The sequence below is a fragment of the Amaranthus tricolor genome, chromosome 15, assembly GCF_026212465.1.
Source record: "Amaranthus tricolor cultivar Red isolate AtriRed21 chromosome 15, ASM2621246v1, whole genome shotgun sequence".
Lineage (NCBI taxonomy): Eukaryota > Viridiplantae > Streptophyta > Magnoliopsida > Caryophyllales > Amaranthaceae > Amaranthus > Amaranthus tricolor.
In genome coordinates, this window is record NC_080061.1 from 1,982,210 (window position 1) to 1,997,755 (window position 15,546).

The 15,546-nt window shown below is 32.2% G+C and overlaps 1 protein-coding gene across 3 annotated transcripts; it reads right to left on the bottom strand.

Moving 5' to 3' along the window:
- Positions 1-1,630: 1,630 nt before the first annotated feature.
- On the bottom strand, positions 1,631-10,166 carry LOC130800811 (transcription termination factor MTEF1, chloroplastic). Of its 3 annotated transcripts, none has more exons than XM_057664495.1 (3): positions 9,858-10,166; positions 8,878-8,955; positions 1,631-3,159 (listed from the first exon to the last, which is right to left on the bottom strand). In XM_057664495.1, the coding sequence occupies exon 3, from the start codon at positions 3,144-3,146 to the stop codon at positions 2,214-2,216; it is 933 nt and encodes a 310-aa protein (XP_057520478.1). In that variant the 5' UTR covers positions 3,147-3,159; positions 8,878-8,955; positions 9,858-10,166; the 3' UTR covers positions 1,631-2,213. The 3 variants fall into 3 exon arrangements, with proteins under 3 accessions (XP_057520478.1, XP_057520479.1, XP_057520477.1); XM_057664496.1 differs by lacking the exon at positions 8,878-8,955 and adding an exon at positions 7,564-7,631 and having other exon boundaries at positions 9,858-10,160; XM_057664494.1 differs by lacking the exon at positions 8,878-8,955 and having other exon boundaries at positions 9,858-10,160.
- Positions 10,167-15,546: the final 5,380 nt, after the last annotated feature.

A 15,546-nucleotide genomic window follows, 5' to 3' on the forward strand; every position in this document is an offset into this window, starting at 1 on the left:
TGCCCATTTGCTAAGAACTCCACAGTTAAGCGTGCTTGGCGGGGAGTAATCTTAGGATGGGTGACCTCCTGGGAAGTGTTCTTGGGTGCGGACAAAGTGCGCTGGAAAGACCTGTGTTGGTTTGTGGGGCCAGTCCACAGTCTTCATGAGTAGTTACCAGCGGTCAGAGAGGCCGGGGTGTTACAACCAGCCCGAATCATGCTCGAAACCGAATTCGATCCGGCTAAAATCGACTTAACCTGAACGAATTTTAGATCAAACTGCTGTAAACCGAATCAATTTTAACATAGAAGTATGATAGACTCATATTTAATCATCTAATTAGTTAATCAAATAAAGTGTTAGATATTTTAATAATTTAAATTTTATAAATACATGGTTTCATATATTTAGAGTTAATAATCAATGGTCAATGTTTATTTAAATACTTTTAATCGAATTAGATGAAAATTGATAGAACTTTATAATTTTAATTTCCGGTCAAACAAGTAAAAGTAACAAAGTAATAATGATTATTAATTGATTTGCATTTTAACTATTTTGCTTCAAGTAAAGGGAATCTTGTCATCAATTAAAAAATGACTAACAACTTGATTTGATATTGATTGATCGATAGTAATTAGTAATACTTAGCCGAATTCTGTTTTAAAAAAAAATTCCGAACCCGATCTGTACCTGACAAAACCGAACCAATTAGTAACTGATGACAACCCGAGACCGATTGACACTCGACACGAACTTTAACCGACACCGAATCGATGCTAGCCCGATAGCTTGAATAACTGATCTCCAACCGAACCATGACTAACCGACTCGACCCGAGTGTGACTCGTTGTAACACACAGCCGGAAAATAACCGATCTGAAAAACAACCGAACCGAACGACATCCGTCCGAAACCGGCCCCATCACCCGAATGAACACCTTTATTCACAGCAGATGAGCAATATGTGAAATTATTCTGGATAATTTTTCCGAAAATTTTTTTTATAAAACCAACAAATATAACGTATTTTTTGATAAATGGACACAACTTTATACTTTAAAGTATGTATAATTAAGCTAATCAAAACTAATATTTTTATGGATGACTAAGGTTAAAAAATGGAGGATTAGTGATGGTAAGATGATAATAGATGAATTTGGTTGAGTTATGACTTATGACTTACGGTTCACGTTAAAACTCCTTTGTAAATTTGCCTTATTTTGCACTTTAATTGCACTACTAATCTACTTTATTTTTATATTTGATCATAATTTACATTTCTTTTTTAATTTTCATTAATATATTTAGCTAACTTTTTCATTTCATTCACGCATTTCATACTAATTGTATTATATTACTAAATCCATCCTTACAATTTATATACACCTTCACATCACACTCAATTTACATTAATTTTTTGATTTAGATTATCTCACTCATTTCACATCATTCATTATTTAAAAATAAATCTTATCACCTTCTTTAAGCTCATTCACATATTTAAACTTTTCTCAATAATATCATTTACACAATTTATTTTCTCTCTTTATTTATTATACAGTTTTATAACTTGCTATACTTCCCTTTAAAAACACTTATTTCTCTTTACTTAGAATCCAAAAAAAAGTATATAATGGAGTATATGTAGTTTATGAATTAACTTATTGACCGAACTAATACAAAATCACAGGATAATCAAGCTACACTATAAGTTGATAAGTCGATACAGGACTCAAGGTATTGAAGTACAAATGTATACTGACTCATGGTATTGAAGAACAAATTTATACTTCATGCTATCCCAAAAAAGGATATTATACAACATGTGACAAATTACACATTGAATGTCGATTCTCAAACATAATACCCTTTCAAAGGAAAGGTTTATATATGAGACATAGTGCTAAATATCGCCTTCATCACCGTATTCCGACTGAAATATAAGATATTATACAACCAGCGACAAATTACACATTGAATGTCAATTGTTGATTCTCGAACATAATACTGCTTCAATGGAAAGGTTTATATTTGAGACATAGCGCTAAATATCGCTTCATAACATATCCCGATGAAATATAGGCTAAGACAACCATGAAACAATTTGCATTTACCGCAGAAGCCGTTTGCGACTATAACCAAGGGTGCATTTTCGCACTAATGATTTGAGGTAAAATATACATATCTGATCCTACATGTATCAAATGTCTAACTATTAGCACAATGTACTACAATTGATCAATAAGCTGAAATCTCATCTCAAGCATCCGAACACCAAACTCGCCATCGCTAACCTTCAGCATATCCCTAACTGACATGGAAAATCCATTTTCCATCAACTGTCTATGTCGCGGCTTAATCTTTCCCTCCAAACTAAACGAAAAATATTGTGGAAACTGCTTGATTTCTTTTAAATCTCTTTTCATTTCTTTCACAAAATACTCTACTTTGGGTTTCAAGTTGTTTTCGATACTGTACGTTAGCAGCCCGGGTGACCTGATGACCATCTTCGCCACCTCAAAATCTGAAAAGCCTAGACTTTTCAAGAAATCAAGCTTAGGAACCAAGGTATTCTCGACGTTGGAAACCAACAAAACACAGGTATGGCAATCAATTTTATGCCTCCCTACAAATCCTAATCTTCGCAAGAACAACAGGGTAGGGCGCAATTGAAAGTCAACGCTAGAAACGAGCAATCTAGGGCATCGAATAATGGACTTGCCAACATCCGGGAAAGGAATTTCAACTTCGTTGATGAGGAAATCAAAAACTGGGTAGAGATGGAGGTGAGGGTCAGAAGTAAGGAGTTGGGGAAACATATCGAAAATGCGACCTAGTGAAGAGCGAGGAATACCAAAAGAGGACAGGCAATTCTCAATGGACTTCAAACTTTGGAGAGATGAGGAGCGGAATTGGGGGTTTTTGCTTAGGGCCTTCAGAGAGTTGATGTTTAGGGATTCGAGATAGAGGAGTTTGCGGCGGAATTGGAGGCCATTGGCACTTGTGACGGGCGATGAGGAGCGGAAAAGTGAGGGATTTTGGAGAAATTTAGGACGAGAGAATGAGAAGAACTGAGGAGGGTGGAAAGGCTGGGAGAGGGAGGTGATGCTATGCTGAGATATCATCAATGCCGCTCCTTGGGCCGAAACTTTTCCAGTCATCCCATATACTAATCTGCAATGACAATACAAACACAAAAAAAAAATGGTTAATGGTAAAAACACAAACCTTAACAATGAAAAATCAAAGTATTTCATTCATATCTATCCAATACAATTATACAAATATAAAATAACTGGATGTTGAGCTCAAAAATAAACACAAGGAACAACCCAAAGAACTATATGGGTCAATCTTTAGCTTGATATTTGCTAAATTGAAAACAAGCGATACTGAAGAACTTAAGTTAGATAAACGAAATAGATCACATAGAATAACAATTATTAGTGGGGGCGTATAGCATCGAAGGGAAAGAAATTGGGGGTTCTTTGTAATTAATCTATTGTCTCTTCACCCACATGTCCTGATGACCAGCTATTTAAAACTTATATTTTTATCTCTTTAAATTTGCTACATTTGCCATTTTAATCTATCCCACTTTATTTGCTACATTTCCTTTTAGGACATCGACTCATACACTCTCACTATTCACATCCAAGTTATGGCATATAAGAAAAACAACTTGTCTTGTATGAGACCGTCTCACCATGAGACGGGCCCATATAATTAACCCAATTCTTTAATTGATTACTTTAAGATCGTAAGTGATCGTTTTAAGGTTATAAGTAATCACTCTAAGACTATAAAAAGTGAACATTGTAAGATTGTAAGTGATCATTTTAATGTTATAAGTGATTACTTTAAAACAGAAAGTGTATATTAGGCCAGCCCAATAATGATGGTCTAACCATGAGATCGTCTCATTTAAGAATTAGTGTAAGAATAAATGGTGTACATGAAACCCAGCCTGGCTTTAATAGGGAGCACAATACATGGACCATCATTTTGCAATTAGTCAATTACTCTCCACAACCGAGTAGATTTTGGTTTAAATAATGTTTCCATTTTGGACCCCCATTTCTCAGCCATTCAGTCCACCATTTCTTAAACCTAAGAACCACAATAATGGTTAAAACCAACTCCTTATGAATCAAACAAAAATTGGCTGATAATGTTTAACTAAGACCAGTACAAACTCATTCATATAGTGAGCATAAAAGCGTTATGAACGAGCTCAACAGACTACCTAAAGAATTAGAGACTGGTGAGGGAAATTTTGTAAAACACAAAATGGTGATCAGTAAATAGAAAAATTAACAAGTGATGTGTTTTTGTTAGTAAATGTTGTTGTTAGGATGAGTAATGTGGTTGTTAGTTCATGCTCCAGGGGTACTTTTGATGTGAGGGTGGATGACACTAATAAGACCAATTTGATGGAGTTGATTGAGTATATGTTTGAGGATTCAGTGAAACAGAATGTATATCTCCCTAAATACTTCACCCTGTTTGTCACTAAACCTAGAACAAATCGTAAGTTAGAGTTAGTTGATGATGGGGCAATGTTAAAAATGTGGGAGTGGAATGAAGGGAAGAGTGAAATTGTAGAAGAGACAGAAACACCATCTCTTGTGTTTCAGTCTGTAGAAGCTAGTTGGGCAAAAACTTTAAAGAACAGGGCTGAAAATATTAGGCTAATGGAGGAAGAGAATGGAAGGATGGCAGAGGAAACAGAATTTGAGGAGCAGCTTTTAGCCTAGCAGGCATATATTGTGACTGTAGAGGTCCCTGTTTTGAATGTTGATGATGATGGGATTGAATATGTAAGAGTGTTTTCTACCCCAGCAGTTGATGAGGTTTTTCCAGAAGATTCACAACCTCAACCCTCACAACCTCAATGCTCATAAACATCTCAACCAAATAATCCTCCAAGAAGGAAAAAGCTTACTCCAAAGAAGAAAATACCCCTGCATAGTCAACCCAATAGCAGCCTAGGCAACCAACCCAGCCCAAAGAACAAACCAGGCTTAAACCCAAAGAGTGGAGGGTGCCTAGAAGCACTACTGTTAAGTTTGGCCTTGATGTTGGCAAGAAAACTGCAGCAATGAGGCAAATCAACATTAGGGGCAAAAAAAATTTGGTGGAAAATAATGAAATTGATGTTGAGTCTGATGCTTGGCCTTCTGATGATAGTGAAGGTGGAAAATGATGATAAGATCAACCACTTGAATTACTTTTCTGATTTCCTAGTGTCATTCCTTCATCAACAACTTTCGATTCTTCATATTCTAAAATACTCCATCAACATTAATAATTATACATGATACCATTTGGATCCATACTTATCCATTCCTCAATGATCTAAGACAATAACCAATGGTCTCCAATTTACACTACTCCTTAGTTTTAAAATGCAAGAGGCGCACCGAGGCGAAAGTTCCTTGAAGCCTAGGCGCAAAGCGAAAGGCGTAGGCGTGAGCTTTTCGTAGGCGAGGCGCATTTATCACACTAAAGCGTAAAAATCGATTTTAAAACATATATAATACTTCAAACAACATGATATTCATATTTTAGTATCAACAAGGTTGTAAACATTCATAATCCTTGGGGTAAATACCACTCTAGCACAAAACTATTATAATGAAAATATGAAAAAATTCCCAAAGTTATTTTCTTCTTCACATGCTTTATGTTTTTTCTAAAAAAAGAAAAAACAACAAATTTTCAAACTTTACATTCTAGTGAATTTGGGTTTTGAATTTTATTTTATTTTGTTTTATTTTATTTTATTTTATTTTATTTTCAAACAAACAAGCAAAAGTTAATTACCAAACCCAACAAGGAGGCGCACAATGCATGAAGTGCATCAAGGCGCTTAAGGTGCACACCTCTTGTAGTGGCCTTTGCCTCGCCTAGTCGAGGCGTTTTCAACCGAGCCTGAGCTCGAGGAGCACAAGGCGCAAAGCAAGATGCGCTTTTTGAAACTAAGCACTACTCCAGGGTGTAAATATTTTCTTACCAATTTCAACAACATGAATAAAATTGTCAACATTTGAGTTAAAACACCAACTTGACTTCAAAGACTATAACATAACCCTAAGTTTATGATGAAGGCATTATCTACAGGGTATCATATCAATTTCCTAACCAAGCAACTTCATTTACAATCATATGCGAATCTTATCCTATTTTTAATTCTTCGTCCTTATTTTTGTTTAAACTATTCACAATCATACTTGCACAATCATTAAACATATTCAAAAGAACTTTTTTTATCACCACATTTTATGCTATGATGAACGAATGCACTTGACAAATGAAATGTTCAAACATATAAATAAACAGTGAATATAGAATCCATATCAAAACTCATAAGCTTTATGAAAACATTTAACATGAACAAATGTCCATGCACATAAGATCAAAGTTTATACAGTCCTCACCATCAAGAGGAAATATCGATGCAACCAACTTCTCTATAAGTCCATTACTCATACACTGTTTTCCGTAATTAATACCTATCACGCAACTCATGAATTGCCCAAAATACGTAACAATTGTCATTCATACTCGGATAACACATAAATTAACTCTACTAATTTGTAACATCACATCATCAATAAAACCACAATCATAACTTTTAATTATAATAATAACACACATGAGAATGAGTCTTATAATAAGCTAAACAAATTATATATTTACCTATGCACGTGCAATGATAATCATTATGCATGAATATGTAATATGCACCTATCCCATATCTAACCCAACTCTCAAGAATAACTTCTAACTTCTAGCAATTTCTCAACAAATTTGAAAACACAAAGCGTCGAAAATAGGGACCACTGGGTCTGGTTACCACCTGTAGCACCCCTGAATTTCCAACCCCTTAAACGAAACCAAAACCGCAAAGGACGGGAGGAAATTTGGGTGTATATAAAAATAAAAAAGAAAAGAATTTAGATAAACGTTAAAGGTAAACTTTAAAGAGGTGAGTGAAAATTTCGGCAACATCTGCCCTAAAACTGTGCGCCTTCGTAGGAAAACAAAAGTTATTTAAAATCTAATAAAGTAAAGGTATCAACGGCCTATCAAAACTATATCACGACGGAATGATTCATCGCCGACTTCTCCAATCAACATGTCAAGCATGGATCGTGGTTCCGGTGTCAACGCTTGCGTTTTAAACCGACTTGACTCTTTAAAACCATAAAAGTTATAAACTACGTAGAAAAGTTATTTAGAATCTAATAAAGTAACGACATCAACGACCTATCAAAACTATATCACGGCGGAATGATTCATCGCTGGCTTCTCAAATCAACATGCCAAGCATGGATCGTGGTTCCGGTGTCAACGCTTGCGTTTTAAACCGACTTGACTCTTTAAAACCATACAAGTTATAAACTACGCAGCGAAGATAACTTATACAAAAAGGAGGATATGTGCCTCAAGCCAAAAACATAAACAAATTTAAATGCAAAGAAACAACATGTAGCGTCAAAAACAAATATAACATTGCACGCTTCAAGGTTCTCACTCATTTCCCCCGTATGCAATGCATAGAAGCTCCATCACCTGTAATGTCTATCTATGATGTCCCTGCTGCTCAACGTAAGATCATACACCGACACGTCATAGCAACGCTATCAAAGACGAGCCATCAACAAAGAAAACAAACCGTACACGTCAGTAACTAACATCATATCATAATAAGGCATAATTAGTATCAATAGAGTATTTCATAATAGGAGGGTGATTTCACAACACTCCAAGTTCCAATCACAACCACTAAACATCACTCCCTACTTCTCACTATCATTTCTATCTTCTTCACTTCTTTTCGACTTCATAACTTCTCGATATCACTTGAACCAAGAGCTTAACCACTTTCAAATATCTATCTATATATATATATATATGTGACTAGAGGCCACCATATTGGGGTTTGCAAGACCCACATGGCAACACCTCAACCAAAGGGCGGTGACGGGCCATACCGGCGCCCAATGGTAATGTATGATCATACCTCCATATAGCGACCATATACAGATGATCCTACCTAGTGGAGCCAACATACCTAAACGTATATGACTAGAGGCCACCATATTGGGATTTGCAAGACCCACATGGCAACACCTCAACCAAGGGCGGTGGCGGGCTATACCGGCGCCCAATGGTAAACTATGAACATACCCCCGTACAGTGACCATATTTAGATGGTCCTACCTCCGGGAACTAAACCTACTGGGGTACCCTAACCAGGGGAGCCACAATAGTCGAACAAATTTGTTATCTCATCAATAAGGGACTCATTCCCATTACAACCAACAACTTTCTTACTCCATCACTAAGGGACTCCTTCCCATTCATAAAACATAAATCAACCACATTAATAAGGGGATCATTCCCTATTCAACTAACATAAATCAATCTCAATAACAAGGGAGTCATTTCCATTCAAACTAACGTAAGTCAAACTCATCAATAAGAAAGCCATTCACTATTCAAACTAACAATAAACAATATCATTAAGAAGGGACTCGCTCTCCTTTCAAACAAATAATAACCAATTCAATAACAAGGGAATCAAATCATTCCTATTCAAAATAGCAATAACCAATCTTATCAATAAGGAACCCATTCACTATTCCAACTAACAATAATCAAATCTCATTAATAAGGGAATCGCTCCCATTCTAAATCATCATCAGCATTTAGCATACTTGAATCGTTTTTATCGGTAAACTTGAAAATCATATAATCAATAACTTCGATATTTCATTCGACGATAATTCACAGATGGTGTACAACATATGCTTTGAAACAATTCAATATCGATAAATATACAATGCAAGATGCATGTAAGGGTTAGTTACTGCGTGTACTTACCTGTAAGCATCACTGCACGACTAAAAGTCACAAAAATCACCCAATTAAAGTTCTACTTTCCTCTTATGAAATGAGCACCTATATAAGTTATGAGTAGAACTAATAAGTCCACTTATCTACTTTGTCATACCAACTAAATGTCAAAGTAACCACTATCATCCATATAAGATAACTTTCCAATTACTTTAGCATACACACATCTCATTCACTACAAGTCGCAATCACTGGCTCAACAATAACATAAGTCTTTCCATCAATTTAAGAGAAAAAGGATCGTGTGAATCGTTCCTTTACATCAACCAAATTTGAGTTATATTGATCCACGTTACTTTAAGATAAACATAGCAATTCACACTTAAACCTTACAATGTTAATGTAGTGCTAATGTGACGACAATGACGAATCTTAAGGTTATCACATCGCAATATCATTTATTGCATTCTCCAAGGTTAGAAAGAACGATAATCAAGACATGATAACAAGTAACTTCAATAATTCTCAACAAGTTGACACTATGTTCATAGCCTTACTAATTTTATTTATTTATAACTTCGATAACCTAACAAGAGTACTTGTAATCAACATTAATAATTTCTTTTACTTCAACAAGGCCAATAAAATTACCATGCCTAACAAAACTCCCCCATTCAACACAAATGAAGTTGCGCATGTACTAAGACACCATCAAAATAGCACACAACCATTATTTTCATTCATACTTCAAACTCTAAGTCATAAATATGTTCAATTCATCAAACACACTCTTACCTACGAAAAGATTCAATGAAAACAATACAAAGTTCAACACTTTTCATTCATATTTCTAAAACCCAATTCATAAGTACATTCAAATCATCAATTCAATTCTTACCCATAACAAGATTCAATGACAATATACAAAATCAACACCAAACTCATAAACTTAATAAAATCCCAATTAAAACTAGAGAATTAATTAGAGAATAGAAGAGATGGCTTACAAAGAGTGAGACTAAGAAGTGGACCAAGAGATGGGTGGTCCTTGTGGTGGTGGCTCACGTGTGTGGTGGTGGACCACAATTGGTGGTCGTGTGGGCAGCCTCCACGGCTGGAGGAGGAAAAACGCAGCAGAGCTGCTCTTAGGAGGGCCTACAGCCGCCTGCTGCTAGAGTAGGGTGGAAGGGGCTGCTTCTGGTGGTGCCGTGGTGGCAGTGGGCTGCTGCTGGCCGCCAGTTGCTGGTGAGGGGAGTGGAGCGTGAGGAAGAGAGGGAAAAGAGGGATGGGAGTGACGGCTACCCTCTGAACATTTTGGGTTTTCATGGCTTTTTATCCTTATTATTATTATTATTATTATTATTATTATTATTATTAGGAAAATTTACCCAGAATAATCCAACCTATTCACGATTTTCCTATAATAATCCCAACTATCGATTAACCATGAATAATCCCAACTATTGACTCACTTAACCTGTGCTGTTGTTGCTCTTGTTTTTACCGGTGCGAGAGGTAATTTTCTGGCATTTAGTCAATAATTGGGATTATTGTAGGAAAATCGTAAATAGGTTGGATTATTCTGGGTAAATTTTTCATTTTTTAAAATATTTATCTTTTTTTTTATATTCAAAATGACTTGCTACAATAGGTAGCAGGTCACCCGGGTGTACCCAAGGCAAAGACCCTCCTTCGGATTATTCATGGTTAATCGATAGTTGGGATTATTGTAGGAAAATCGTGAATAGGTTGGATTATTCTGGGTAAATTTTCCTTATTATTATTATTATTATTATGTTTATTTATTTATCTTTATCTAAATTCATTTTCTTGCGATATTCAACTACGAGACCTATCTTCGTGTGCTCACACATTTTAATAAAATAATCATTTTATTTCGAATCATTTTATTTAGAAATCGTAACTTGATTTTTAATATATATATATATATATATATATATATATATATATATATATATATATATATATATATATATATATATATATATATATGTTAGCATTTAAATTCGTATATGAAATAATGAAAGAAATTTCTTAAAATTAATTCAAAAATAATTTAATATAATTATAAAATCTCTAAAAGTAATTAAATATTAAATAATTACGTCATTAAAGTCTCAAGGTGTTACACAGCTACCAAATATAGTGCAATAAAAATCAATCAACTAAAAATATTGTTTGATTTTCGATAATGCAATTATTCCTTTTTAAAAATGTATTAACACTTTAATGACAGAAATTACAATATAGATAGTCTAAAATTCAATATTTTTATTAGTCTAAAATTTTATTAAAATATTAATACTTAAAAATTCGTGCATTGTACGGGTTTCTATCCTAGTCTCATATAATCTAATGAAAAGACTTAAAATTTCACATGCCATTCACATAGTGATTTGTCATATTGAATAATTTTTACCAAAGTTAATATCAATTTATTCGGTTATTCCTTTAATATATGAGTAGTATATCACAATTAAATATGTTTTGTTAAATTTTCTTGGAATATTATATTTTTGAATTTAAAAGCTATATAAGATTTCTAATTAAAGTTTGTTAGTTATATGTAATACCCCAGATTTAACTTGAAAAAGGATTGATAGACTACTCATATCAACAAGGTGCATCTTCTTTTCTAGGGAGCCCATTTGCTAAGAAAGACTTGTGTTGATTTGTGGGGCTAGTCTACAGTCTCCAAGAGTAGTCACTAGCGGTCCGAGGGGCCGGGGTGTTACAATATATATTTGCTTTTTTATGTTGAAGTATTTTTTTTTCATTAAAAATTTAATTTTAAATAATTTCATCAAGAAGCAAAAGATACATAATAATCAGAAATTATTTTGAGAATAATAAAGGATCATTATGATATCATTGTTGAAAGATTACCCAAATTTGCCCTAGATATAATATGAGAACTTTAATTAATATTATATTAACAATCGAATTTTTTTCATTAAAAGCAGTATAGATTTTAAAATTCTCTATCTTTTTCATAAGAAATATTATATTTTTATATTGATAATATGTAATTGCATCTTTATTTAAATTTATATTGATATATACTTTTATCCTACAAATTTAGTACATTTCACGAGTTTCTATACATGTATCTAATATTTATCCAACTTTATAATCGAATTCCATTTTAAATTGAATTTGCAATTATGAGAGTAAATGTTAAATACAATGTGGAATCAAACCCTGATCATTATTTAATCCAAAACACATGATTTAAATTCATGTATGATAATGAGACAGACTCTCATTATTTTAAAATCATCTTATCGAAAAATAATTTTTGTAACACTTCTCATATTTTGTACTTAAAGTTTGGCTATTTAACTCGGTGTGTCTAATAAGGAGATGACGTTGTACAACAATTTATGAATATATATTCATATTCCTATGAGGTTTATTTCTTGTCCAAATAGTCTAATAGTCTATATTTTTTTTCATTGCTAGTCTTAAATAAATTTCCATCTTAACTTTACAACTTGTTATTACTACTTAATCATTTCTAATTTAAAAATAGTTTACGGTTTAATAATTGATTTTATATGCAATTTGCAAATAAATGGAACTATAATTATTGAGTTGGTAAAACAAAACCAATTTGCAAAATACTTATTTTTGTATTAATTAGAATTTCAATCTCGTGACTGATTCTTATAGAGTAGTTGTTTGTATAAATTATTAGTAGCTTATTTATTATGGAGTATAATATAATTTTCTATAAGACGGCATCTTTCGTTCTCCATATGTATTTGTTTACGAAAGTATAAAGATAGATCGTTTAAAATCATTTAAAATGGTAAAAATTAAAAATTAAAGTACAAGTTTAACTTTTGGGCATTTTATATGTGGTAGTATGTATTTCTAAAGTAAATAGAGCTCATTTAACTTGACTATATTTTAATTTATAGATTAAAAATCAATCGTAATAAATAAATAATACACTATTTATAATGTTACGAGTGTTTTAAAACGGTAGAATTACTTAAAAGTATTAAATAAGGCCACTTGCATTATTCAGTTCTTTGTTTGTCTTAGAAACAATTTTGAAGGTGTAAATAATGACAAAAGCATCTATGCTTGAATGGAGGTGCTCCTAGTTATTATAGATAAGCCTTTTCTTTTCAAATAAAACAAAACCTAGTAGATTTCACTTAGGTGGGCCCTTTAATTTCTAAATTGATTAATATAAATGAAAAAAATAATGAACATATATTACTGTTAAATTCAATTGAACTGAAATATATAAGTTTGTAATAACAGGAGAATAAGTGTAATGATTCGAATCAAACTAAAAGTATATGAAGAGAACAAGGTTTTAATATATTTTTGTCGAAATTAAGAATCTTTCAATACTAAAATTTGAGATTTTTAACTTTACATGCCTTTTATTTGTGGGGTTATCTATTATATATTAATTAAGTAAAATTTATAAAAGCTAGACATTTTTGGATAATTTTAAAAAGCTGAAAAACCATTTTGATTGAGAACTCGTCAATGCTAGCTAGGGTTATCTACAATCAAGACATAATTGAATATTTTTTTCAAGAGAATTGATGGGTTGATTGCTACTAATGCATAGTTGCCAAAGGAATATGGAATACAAGTAGCTTTTGAAAATTGGTCCAAATGATATCAAGCATCGCATGCTAAGGACATTTAGGGTGAAGGGACAAAGCCAATATGTAAAGTGTAAACTATGGCCTGTGGGTGAAAGTATAGGTCATTGGCCAAGATAAGCGCACGCATGTAGCTTGCGCGGCCGGCCCAACACTCGTGTCTCATATACTCGTTAGAATAGACGTGACAACTTACATTAAAGATTTTTAATCAGTAAAAGTTTGAAATTTGTTTATAATTTAATTACAATGGCTAATAATTTATAAAATCCTTATTTATCATTCTTTTATAAATTAACTTTTTTAGCAATTCTATCATAGAAAATCCAATCAATACTACTAAATTTATTAGTGAATTTCTATCGTCTTAAATTGTTAATCAACCGGTAAAGTTATATAAATATAATATCATTTATAATTATAATCTGATCAGAATCATATTTCGTGTATATGATTACCGTTGTATTTTTCTCTAAGGTTATAAGCTTATCAAGTTGGCATAAGAAGGGGACTTGTGCTTGACAATAAGATAAAACTAGGACAAGTCCAAACCATTATTAGTGGAATAAAATTCTTTAGTAGGCAAACGTAACAAGTGAGAGAAAGTGTTGTACATGTGATAATGATTCAGAATCTTGAATTCTTGATTAATCTCAACAACCATTGACAATCACAAAAGATATTTATAAACATTATGAAGTTATTTTCTTTTTGTATTTGTTCTATTATATATATTATTATATATATTATTATATATATTCTTGTGACATCACTTTCATCTTTTGTTAATCCACATTCATACATGTATGGCTTTATGCCTTCTGTTCAAGAACCTCATTCTTCCACTTTGGTTTACATAATTTAGGTCTAGCTAAATTACACAAAAAGGTTTATGGTTTAGCCAAAAATCATTGAGCATACATTCTTTAGAACTTTTTTTTGGTGCATGTATTATATGATGTAAGATAATATACGGTGTTTACTTTTCTATCCCTTTAGTTTTAGTACATTACGAAAATTGAAATAAGAAATTTTACTAATTAAGTGGTGATAACTTAAAATCTATTATAAGGATGAAAGAAAAAATCTTTCATTATTAAATCAATCAATAATTCCGAGCCTTATAAAATTTTATTATGGGTGTACTTGTACTTTGACCCTAAGAATGTTCTTAGCTAACATTATAGGAGAAAATTTATTCTCCTCACATGGAAAAGTGCAAGAGGGAATCAAAACCAAATGCATATTGTTAAAGCTAAGAGTTACCCTTAAATGCAAATTAATTATTTTTTATCATCATATGAAGTATTACCTTTTAAATTTCAAGATTAGAATACTAAACATTCCTAGATCTTAAAAGTGTATTGACTAGATTGGGAAACTTTTGATAAAATAACATATTTTGTGTTATTGAAAGGATTTAAATATATTTTAATATTGAATTACAAAACCTTGATTTGGTAGGCAATCATAGATAGTGACAATGGTTATTAATATTTAATTATGCTATCTTTCAAGTCATTTACTGTTATCCATCCTCATGTCACTTCATTTTCAAATGTATTTGATTCATAATTAAAATAAGTTTAATTTGGAGACAGGCAAGTATTATTAAAAATTATATTTAATATGAATTATTAGATTTAATATGAAATTTTTAATATGGAGTAGGCTAGATAATTACTACAAACAAAGATAAGAGGAAATAAATTATTTCTATAAGTGATGAGAATCAAACTTCTATCACAAGGGAGAAAAGGATTTCTCACAATCAATAGGTTATACTCATGATTCTTGGCTCTAATATAAATTTATTATTAACACATATATAAATTTGTTATTTTATTAGAGAAATTATTGATCATTCTAGATTTATTGGGGTTGAAATAAGTAGAATATGTGAATGAGATTCATCTTAAATATAAATAAATTTTTTCGAATTTATCTGAATTTATCGGCTCTCATTTAAACTTGGATTGAAATTTTTTTTTGGCTTAAATTTAGAATGGTGACTAAACATAGACATTGGCACAAGTTATTATCT